At 36.8% G+C, this 10,974-nt stretch overlaps 1 protein-coding gene across 1 annotated transcript in view; it reads left to right on the top strand.

Annotated features, from left to right (window-relative positions):
• The window catches only part of stra6l (STRA6-like), an 11,229-nt gene extending 817 nt beyond the window's left edge, over positions 1-10,412 (top strand). The window contains exons 2-17 of the mRNA XM_037690547.1: positions 883-983; positions 1,387-1,517; positions 1,600-1,720; positions 2,699-2,744; positions 2,902-3,027; positions 5,043-5,113; positions 5,494-5,602; positions 5,705-5,852; positions 6,014-6,089; positions 6,462-6,543; positions 7,518-7,566; positions 7,849-7,966; positions 8,062-8,181; positions 8,576-8,739; positions 9,858-10,004; positions 10,111-10,412. Coding sequence (XP_037546475.1) covers positions 883-983; positions 1,387-1,517; positions 1,600-1,720; positions 2,699-2,744; positions 2,902-3,027; positions 5,043-5,113; positions 5,494-5,602; positions 5,705-5,852; positions 6,014-6,089; positions 6,462-6,543; positions 7,518-7,566; positions 7,849-7,966; positions 8,062-8,181; positions 8,576-8,739; positions 9,858-10,004; positions 10,111-10,325 — 1,824 coding nt within the window. The 3' untranslated portion in view covers positions 10,326-10,412. The remainder of the gene's footprint in view (positions 1-882; positions 984-1,386; positions 1,518-1,599; positions 1,721-2,698; positions 2,745-2,901; positions 3,028-5,042; positions 5,114-5,493; positions 5,603-5,704; positions 5,853-6,013; positions 6,090-6,461; positions 6,544-7,517; positions 7,567-7,848; positions 7,967-8,061; positions 8,182-8,575; positions 8,740-9,857; positions 10,005-10,110) is intronic.
• The last annotated feature ends 562 nt before the right edge of the window (positions 10,413-10,974 follow it).

Genomic DNA, 10,974 nt, shown 5'->3' with positions numbered 1-10,974 from the left:
GGGCCTGTATCAGAGCTGACCCAGCTGATAGACACAATACCATCTCTTATCAGGACTATGGAACTTTCTGGTCGTGTCCACGGACAACTCACCACCTTTGTCAGCCTCCTCATACATCAATGTATTATGATGTCATTAGTTTGTTGCTGTTTATGTGCAAGGTCTTTTTTTGCAACTTTCACACTGTGCCCCAGCCAGGACATAGTGCAAGATACGATTTTTTTTTTTTACCTCCCCTCCCCTTGTGTTTCTCTTTTCCTTATCTACCTTTGTCTGTCTGAAACAGGTCTCTCTTGTAAATGAGTCCTCAAAGCTCACTGGGAACTAACCTGTATAAATAAAGGTTGAATGAATGAATATAAATTAAGTATAGTTAAACATAGAATGAGACTGACAATTACAAGGAAACAGACATAGTGATTGCAAAATTTCAACAACTTTTACTGTGTTGTCTTTTACCAATGCTAAAACGAATCCTATGAAATATCCAGTCGTCCATTTTCTTTACTCACTTCTTTCCAGGGGTCATTAGGTGAGAGGATGGGTACCCCCACCAATTTTGAGTCAACAAGTAATCTAACACACATGCCATTTGGAGAAAACCTACATGTGCAAAGAGAACACGCAGAAAGGCCTTAGCAAATACTGCTTCGTGAAGCATCCTTCAAACAGAATACCAAAATGGATTAATTAAAACCAGCATAGAAGATAAACACTTATTGTGAATTGTATGATTATTTGTTTGGGTTTTAACTGCTAAGTTAATCAGATAAGCAGGAAAATGTGAAATAATTATCACAACTTTAAACTTTTTTACACAAATCTATTTCTGAAACATCATCAGTTGCCACTTTCACTCAGAGTTAATACTTTATCTGTCAGGTGCTGATTACAGGCGTGCTCTCATTCCTCCAAAGACGAGCTCACAGACTTGCCATTGACCACAGGCTGCCTTTCCTAGAAGGACGTTTTGGTATCGTGGTGTAAGTTACAATGAAGGAAACATAAAAAAAATGTGAATCGAAGCCTGCTGTGTGAATGACAAAATATGTATAGCATTAAACTACCGTATTTTTTGGACTTTAAGGCGCATTATAATTATAAGGTGCATTAAGCGAAAGTCAAATTTTATTCAACTCATTCACAATAACTTTCAACATTGCTCAGTTGTATCACATAAAATCGAGTCGAGGTCAGTAAGCACAACCAGAATTAATACATAAGGCGCACCGGATTATAAGGCTCACTGTCGATTTTGAGAAAATTAAAGGATTTTAAGTGTGCCTTATAGTCTGAAAAATACAGTAGTTCTTTAAAGATTACTCAAAGATCCTTGAGACAAATTTTTGTCTGTATTCTTGATATTTTGTTGTTTTTGTGCCCCAGGCCTTTGGATACGATCAGCAGCCTCAGTAACCGCTGGTCTTATGGATTTGCATTCGGTGCCGTGTCCAGCAGCGTTATGCTGCTCTTCTCTGAACGTTACATCCCTTTCAGTATCGTGCCCTGGGCAAGAGGTAAACGTTTTTTCTCTGATATCGTTTTCATTGTCATGACTCACATAATTTTTCTGCCTGATATGATGTTCTCTGACTTCAGCCATAGTGTATCTGATTGGAGCTTTAGAAGTGGGCCTGGTGTATTTCCCCTTTTTTGCCTGCCTGTCGACACCATTCAGAATGACCGGGGCAGTGCTGGGAACACTCTACTCTGTGTCCTGGTAAGCATTAATTCAGTGAACGCTGATTCAGCGTTCACACTATTGTTAAAAAAAAAAAGAATTCCCACAGGTTTTTCCCAATCTACTCCTTTTACACACTTTGTACTATTTTAGCCATATATATCAGAACCTTGGTCTTTAAAACATGGGAGCTATGACTTTTGTTATATTATTATTTTATAACTTTTACACATTTAAAAATGTTTAACTTTATTTACAAATATTTCCCAATAGAAATGCACTGAGATGTTTTTATTATTATTATTTCTTCAAAAACTTTATTCATTGCAATATGCTTCAGCATATGTACAACTTTTGTTGTCTTATGCTACTTTTAGTTTTTAGCTACCATTCTAATAGCTAGCAGTTTAACACATTTAGCTTGTAACTTTTAGCTTTTAGTCCGCCATTTTCTACTTTGAGCTTCTGCCTATCCTTTATTTTTTAGTTAGCTTCTAACAACTTTAAGCTTTTAGCTACACTTTATCTGTGTAATGTTTCTTAATTTTTAACGTGTTTTGTTTCTTATAATCTTTAGATAATATTTTGCTGCTTTTAGCTAACATTTTACTACTTTTTTAGATTTTAGCTACTTACTACTTTTGGCTAATATTTTACTACATTTAGCTACGTGTTGGCCTTTTGCTACTATTAGATTTAGAGCTAGTGTTGTGCAGCTTTTGGCTTTGAGATAGCATTCAGCTACATTTTAGCTTTTAGCTAGCATTTGGCACATTTTAGCTTTTGGTTAATGCTTTCCTCTTTTTAGCTTTTATATAATGTTCTGTTTCTTTTAGCTTTAACAACTCAGTTTTAGCTGCTTCAGCAATTTTTTTTTAGCAAAGTCACTCAGCATTTAGGCTACGATGCATTTTCTCAGAAACCGAGTTTAATTCATGTTCACGTCTTTTTAGAACAGCGTAAAATGTTGTTGAAATCAGAAGAAAGGGTAGAAATAATTGAGACTTCCTGTTTTAGGATCGTTGTCACAGTCTGGGACATGGTGACCTGTCCAGGGGGTCAGGTAGGATTGAATCAGATTTCTACTGAACATCCAGCATTCACGTTTCGAGCCAAACCTCAAGATGCTGCAAAACATTACACTTTAAAGCATCCTGTTGACATTTAATCATATCATAAATATGACTTTGTTCAATCAAATTCCTTTATTGATTTTAAAGATTTTGGGTAAATACCAGAAGATAATTGCCCAGTGGCCCTGTGTCCTCTCACTCGTCTTCCTCCTGGGACGATTCATTTACATGCTGGTTAAAGATGTTAGCATACATCTGCATCTGGAACCAGAGGTCAGTATGTAGGTATTGCTTGATGGTGTAATTGTCTGTGTGTGTGTGTGTGTGTGTGTGTGCTTGTCTGTTAGCAAAATATCTTATGAACTACTGGGTATATTTGAATGGAAATTTTAAAACGCAATTATTGAATATGCATCTGCACCTAATTAACTTTTGTCAACCTGATTCAAGATGGTCGCCACAGCTAGGTTAATCATACTTAGCAAACACAAAAATTGGTATAACTTTGGTCATTTTAAAAATATTGAAGTAACATTTGGTGTGATAGTAGCTGAGAGTCCCCTTTATCACATACGTAGAGTGATAACATATTGACAAAGATTTTTATTTAAATTTTGGTGAGCAATGCTGCAAATTGCGAATAGCGAACTCTTTCAAGAAATGCTTTTATTATTCTTGCAAAATATTTGTTGCTATGGAGGAAAAATCCATACATAAGCTATGGATAAGATTTCACATCAAATATATTGTAATGTACTATTATAGAATTGTATGTTGGTTGGTTCACTATCTCTCAGATCGGAGGCAATGTGTTCAACATAATGGTACTTCTTCCAGTTATTTAACGGTTAACAATGGTGTACCACAAGGCTCAGTCTTAAGACCCACTCTCTTCACAATCTACATAGGTAAAGGGTGTCAAACTCACTTACAAAAGGGGACCAAAATTAAAAACTTTTTCAAACTAAGGGCCAGTTTCAGAATCTGCATTAACTCAAATTAAGATATCCAACATCTTTTCTTGGTTGTAGGTTCCTCAGCAGGAGTTTGATTGGTCTCATGTCACGTTCTCTGTTGCACTTTTGACATCATAATCAAAGAGTAATTAAAAAAATTAAAGTGATAAAAGTATTTTACATTTAAAATAACATATTGGGTGCCAGACAAGATGTCAACGAGGGCCACATTTGGCCCCCGGGCCTTGAGTTTAACACATATGAATAGGTAACGTAAGTCAGACCATCCCAATGCATCCTTACATTTCTATGCTGATGACACTGTTGTTTATTGTCAAGCTAAAACAGTTGCTAAGATTTTTCAGCATTTGCAATCCGCTTTTGACTTCATCCAGTCAAATTTGTTCCGTCTCAAACTTGTCCTAAACGCCGACAAAACCAAAGGGATGTTGTTTTCAAACAGGTCCCAGCAGATCTTCGTTCGATTTTATCCTCGAATGATGCCCCTTTTGAGTTTGTCGATTCCTACAAATATTTGGATATCTTGGTCGAGTCACATCTCTCTTTTAAGCTCAACGTGGAAAACATAGTAAGGAAACTGAAAGTTAAACTGGGTTTCTTTTTCAGAAATAGATCTTGTTCAACTCTGGATGGTAGGAAACACCTTGTAACTGTGACTTTCCTTTCCTCCATTGATTATGGTGACATTATTTACACGAATGCTCCTACAAGCACCCTGCAGATGTTGGACGCTGCCTATCATGGTGCACTAAGATTCATAACTGGCTGTAACTATCATACCCACCACTGCACCCTGTATTCACTGGTTAACTGGTCATTAACTTCATGCAGACTCTCTCACTGGTACATTTTCATCTTTAAATCACTTCTTGGTCTGTTGCCTTCATACATCTCCTCCTACATGTCTCTGCGTGAGTGCAGCTACAGCGTGCACTCTCAGGACATTATTACCTGCAGTGTTCCCTCAGTGCGGACTGAACTAGGTAAAATGGTCTTCTCCTACTCCGCTCCTGTTTCCTTGAACATCTTGCATAAAGATCTGAAGCTCTTGACCTTGACATCTCTAAGTGGCTTCAAACATCTGATAAGTTTGTGGCAAAAACCAACGCAAACATGTTCCTGTTTTTAGTTTTCTACACCGCCTTATAATCTAAAATCAGGTCTCTCTTGTAAATGAGTCCCTGAGGCTCAATGGGACTAACCTCTATAAATAAAGGTTGAATTATGTTTTTGTTTTTTTGCTTTGTTTTGTACTTTTTGGGATTTTTTTAATAAGATTGCCATTTTATTAATTACTAAATCCATTAGCAGGATCCTGGAGAGCTAGCTGAGCAACATCAGGCACAACATGTGAAACGACTGCTGAGAACACCTGAGCACAGGTAGTTATAATGTGCATTTTTAAACATTTTGAATTTTAATAAGTGACAGATTTATAATATTGTCAGAAAAAACACCAGAGGGAGATATCCTCACATTTTATCAGCATTAATGTTGTGTAACTACAAATGAAGGTTTGTTTAAAATTACTTAAAATCTGACCTGATGCGTTCAGGTGCTGCCGGTGAGAGTTGTTTGTTTTCATTAATTTGACATCATAGGCATTTTAATGCGTTGCTAGAAGTTTGTAATACTTGGAGACCTTGTTAAATATTCAACATCTGAGTTTTTAAGTTGTGTTAAGAATGTAAAACACAATTGGGGATATTCTGATTTGCATTCACACAAGGATTGATTGATTGTTTCACTTCCTGTGTTGCAGCAAACTCCTCAGCTGGTTCCAGAGACGAGTGTATGAATGGGACCCCTTTTTTAAATTTCCTAACAGGATCATCGGCACCACCATCGTATCCCTCATAGGCCTGTATATAGTGAGAAAACCCATTTTATCCAAGCAAAACCGTCCTCCTTTGCTAAACAAACCCTTTCTAAAGTGGCTGCTGTGTTCATGTGTCTTTCTAACATTTTTCCAGATAACTCTTGCAGACTACAGCCTCAGTGATGCTATGTTTGACCGAGCAGAAAACTGGAAGGATGCTCTGAAATATGAGGTTACCTTTCGCAACCAGACTCTGGAAGGCGCAATAATCTGGATTGAAGAGTTCATCTACGTGGCCAGGAGTGAGTCTTTCCACCAGACTGTGTGGAGGGAGCATCTATGACCATGGGTCATCTCAGAGCATTTTATTGTTTATGCTAACAAAAAAAATAATAATAATAATCCAAATCACATCAACATATTTTAGGATCAAAATCTGAGGATCAGTGTTGATTCGTTTCAGAATCGTGGCTTGCCACCACCATCTTTGCCAGTCTCAACTCTGTTGCTTACATCTTCCACATTTTATCTTGTTACAGGTAAGAAAACTACAAATACCACTTGATGAGATGGAAAATTAGATCATGGTTTATTTATTTATTTATTATTTGATGTCATGTGTAAAATGGAAAAAAAAAAGTTGCTTCTTTGAACTGTGGTGATTTAAATCAGTGGTTCCCAACCCTGGTCCTTGAGGAACACCACTCCTGCATGTTTTTGTTGTTCCCCTGCTTTGACACACCTGATTTGATCGAATGGGTGTTTAACAGGCTTTTTTTAGAACTTGAGGAGGTAATTAAATCACTGAATCAGATGTGTTGGAGCAGGGAAACAACTAAAACATGCAGGATGGCGTTCCTCAGGGGCCATGGTTGGGAACCGCTGATTTAAATCATAAACTTTTGTCTTAGGAAACATCTGAAGAGACTCTGGAAAGGACAGAAAGGTTTTTTGCCTGAGAAGTTTCACAATCCTCCATCTGCTGTCAGTGTTGTGAGTACAATACACACATAAACACACTGGAACTGTAAGTGCAGGCAAAAATCAGATCATTTCAAAATCATGTCAGACAAGAAGGCAGACAACCATTCAAATAAAGAAAAAAAAATTTGAACAGAAATTTTTGTAAAAAAAACAAACATAATTTCCGGACTATAAGCCACTACTTTTTCCCACACGCTTTGAACACCGCGGCTTATACAATGCTGCAGATAATTAATGTTTTTTGGGGGACAGGCTAACAAGCTTCATGTCGCCAAAACATTTAGTCTCGTCACACCAGCGTGCTCACATAGCTGCCCAGTACACATCTCTCTTCAGGGGTGGGTCCTCGTGACTTAATGAGACTACCTGTATAAATTAAGGTTAAAAAATCCTTCTGTATAAATGTCTCATGTAGATACTCACGACAAGTGCGGCCTATATATTCAATTCAATGCAATTCAATTCAGTGTATTTATATAGCACCAAATCACAACAAAGTTGTCTCAGGGCACTTTACAGGAACATTCACATACATAGAAAAGCCAAATAGTAAATGATCTATCTAAGGAATGTACAAATATATGTACAAAATTATTATAATTTTTCTAATTTAGTGAACGCGGTTTATATTCGGGTGCGCTCAATAGTCCGGAAATTATGTGCGTCAAAACTTTTAAGAGGGGCCATAATTCAGTAATAACTCCTTCGGATGACCCTATTTAGACGCAGCTATGAGCAGAAATGAAATTATTTCAGATGAATTTTCTAAGAAAAACGCAGATTGGCAATAATTATCCACAAAAACACATAAACAAAACTCCAAAGCACTGATTTTGTGTTTGAGTTTTTGACTTAAAGTTTATTAGAGATCTTCATGTGAAAAGCGTTACGAGTGCCCTTATTTGTTTTTATTATAATATATTATAGCACACTTCATTCTTTGTAAATTGTTGCTAAATAAGTTTTCTTATGAATCTTTCCAGGCTTCTATTGCAAGATACTCTGGATGGCAAATAGCATTTACTCTGTGGGGTACGTTTTTTATTTTTTTATTATTATTTTTTTTACCTGTAACACATGAACAAGTGAAGCAGGAGCTAAATGTAGGTTAAAGAGCTTATCTAAAGACTTTAAAAGCAAACCTAAAATGTATATGTGTATATTCTTGTGGTTCTACTTTTGTGACAAAATGCTTAAAAGTTCTATACCTATTATATTTTGATTGTTTAGAATCTATTAAATTAATAAAACCTGAATTTATTCTTCCATTTTAAATGTGGTGAAAGTTATTTTGTCTCCCCTCTTTTCATTCAGGCTACTTCATTGTCCATTTCGTCCACTTCATGTTAGCGCTGGTGTTGGTCTACACGTTCATTCTTCCCGTACTACACGGAGAGACGCTGAGCATGCTGAAAAACCTGGGCCTCATTCTGTACGACGGCCTCTCCTGTGACAGAGGGTCTTTGATGGAATAAAAATGGATACACAGATTGTTGGAAGGTGTTTCTAATTATACTCGTCTCTCAGGCTGACCATTGGTCTGGTGATCGGCTTGGTGATTCTTCAGGTGGTTCTGGTTCAGGTCTTCTTCCTTCAGGACAAAATGTCCCCCACAGATAAGCAGAAACCTCTGGCTCTCAACAATAGGTCGGTATATCTCAGGACCACGAAGTCTGCAAAATCGCAGTCCTTTGTTTGACAGGAAGTGCTAACCATTGAGATAGGAAGTGGTTTCAAACACTGATGAACACCGAATCAGTTCACACTGTAATGATATGATAAAACAAGACTTCCTCGTGAGACTGGCTGAAAGAAGAAGCGGTTAATTTACAGATTATATTGTGCAATACTTATCTAACACTGTTCTATTGCATCTATTACCATTAGTGTCATTTTGATCAGTATAGAATCTATCATTTATGCAACCCTGAATCATAAAGATGAAATAAAACAGCTTTCAGTGAGAAATATATTTAATGTTATTTACCAAAGACTGGCAGAACAAGTAAATTAAAGGTGACTTCTTTTTTTTGTTTTCCAGAAAGGCGTTCCATTGCTTCACTTACTTTTTCTTTTTCTACAACGTGGTGATGGGCATCAGTACCTGCGTGCTCAGGCTGCTGTTCAGCCTAGTGGTTGGAACATGGTTGGTGTCCCGCATAGACAGAACCATAATGCAGAGGGGATATGAAACCCTGGATGCTGGTGAGCTTCGTGTTATACCAGACACATCGTCAAAACATGCGCTGAACTACACTGGAGTCAAGTGATGACCAAGTTTATTATTTTCTGTTACAGAAGTTAAAGCAAAATGTATTTTGTAATGTTTTTGTATTGAGGTTTGAGTAAAGCCACGGTCACCTGTTGTTTCATATATTGTCCACAAGATGGCAGCATTTTACAGAAAATGATGTCACAGTGACTTTGTATTAGTTTGTTGGTTATTAAAACATTGGTTCATTTATTTTTTGAGTAAATGCTGAATCTTTTTTTTTTACCCGCCTAAGTTTTCTTTCATTTAACTATTTTGAATTCTCAAATGATTTTATAATATAGCGATATGATAATTTTCTAACAAAAACAACAATTAATATTAAGATCTCAAATTCTTTAAAATAATTGTTTTAAAAATCTGCTTCAGTGCACTTACTCTATTTTTTGTCTATGTTCTATTTAGTTTTTAGCTACTATTCTGCTACTTTTACTTTTTACTTACAAGCTATCCTTTAGCTACTTTTAGCTTTTATCTATCATTCTTTTGCTTTTGGCCACTGTTCTGCTAGTTTTAGCTTTTATAAGCATTTTGCTGCTTTTAGTAATTAGGTATCCTTTTGATCATTTTAGCATGTATCAAGCAGTTTGGAACTTTTAGCTTTTAGCTATAGCCTTTTGACCTTTAACAAGTATCTAGATTTGTATGTTATTTTATTTTATTTTTTGCGAGATTTATGATTTAGCTAGCATTTGCATTTTCCTAGCCTTTTTTTTTTAAGTTTTTAGCAAGTTTTTTATATTTATTTTTTGTTTATTGCTAGCTATGTCTTGATTTTTGCTCCTTTAATTAGTATTTTGCAACTTATAACTTATATTTAGCATTTTTTTCTTTTAAAATTTTTGCTACATGTTCTGCTTCATCTTGGCTTTTTTATGACTCAGCTTCTTCAAGAGAAATATGACAAGAGATATAGCAATCTTTGTAAACTTGAACTTTTTTGATTTTACTTCTTTAGTTTTCCATCTTTCTTAAATGTATTTTAAAATATTTAATGCAATGTTGTTGTTGTTTCTAATAATTTGCATGTGGTTTTAACTTTATGTCCCAGGCTACAGTACATGGATAGGGATGATTTTTGCCGACCATTACCACAACAACCCTGTGATGGTGTGTTTCTGCCAGCTGCTGGTTTCCAATGTGCTGGAGAGACGTAATGAAACAACAACATATTCCTCTTTTGACAACGCTCCGTCAGGTTAGAACAATGTGTTTGCACCAGAAACAGTCATTTACAAGTGTTCATCTGTCTGATATATAAACTTTCTCCTCCTCTTGTTTCCTCTTCATATTTAATTTTCCAGCATCCATTATGAATACCCGAGCCAGGAGGCGTTGGGTTTTGCTTTACACATTATTGAAGAACCCTCCTCTGATCCTACTAAGAAAGCACAACCTAAAGTCTACTCAGACAGAGACAACGATGCGGGCTTGGGTCATGGCATCACAAACACAAAGCCGCCAATCACCACCACAGGCACCACCAGAAATCATAATCACAGCAGAAGAAGACTGTTAGAAATAAACAACATGTCCATCCATTTCCTTTACTTGCTTTGTCCCACATCACGGGGGACCTGGTGTCTATCTCCAGCAGGGGTACACCGTAAATAAGTCAACCCTAGACATGGAAAATAGACACAAATGAGACAAACAACCATTCATGAACGGGCTTTTAGACCAACAGATGGATCAGCGCAGCTGCTGTATTGTGTACTCTGTTCTGGTCCATTGTCGTGAAGAGGGAGCTGAGCTGCAAGGCAAAGCTCTCTGTTTACTCATTGGTCTGTTATTACTCTTACCTATGGTCACAAACTCTGGTTAGCAACTGAAAGGATGAGACTGTGGGTACAGGGGTCAAAATGAGTTTTCTCCACAGGGTAACTGCACTCTCCAGTTATTGGGGAGAGACTCGGAGCTGCTCCTCCTCATGGAAAGGAACCAGCTGAGGTGGTTCAGACATCTGGTAAGGATGGCTTCCTATGGAGGGTTTCCAAAAAGAGAAGTTGGGGAATATATATGTGTCTTTCAGCTGGCCTGAGAATGCCTTAAAATCCTCCCAGAAGAGCTGGAATAATTCAATTCAATTCAATTCAAAAATACTTTATTAATCCCAGAGGGAAATTAAATGTTGTTGTAGCTCATTTTCCTTGTTTCATAAAAGAGTT

Source organism: Nematolebias whitei, chromosome 16 (genome assembly GCF_014905685.2).
Source record: "Nematolebias whitei isolate Nwh7 chromosome 16, NemWhi1, whole genome shotgun sequence".
Classification (NCBI taxonomy): Eukaryota; Metazoa; Chordata; class Actinopteri; order Cyprinodontiformes; family Rivulidae; genus Nematolebias; species Nematolebias whitei.
The sequence above is the reverse complement of the archived record's forward strand: the minus strand, read 5'-3'. Positions and strand labels throughout refer to the sequence as shown.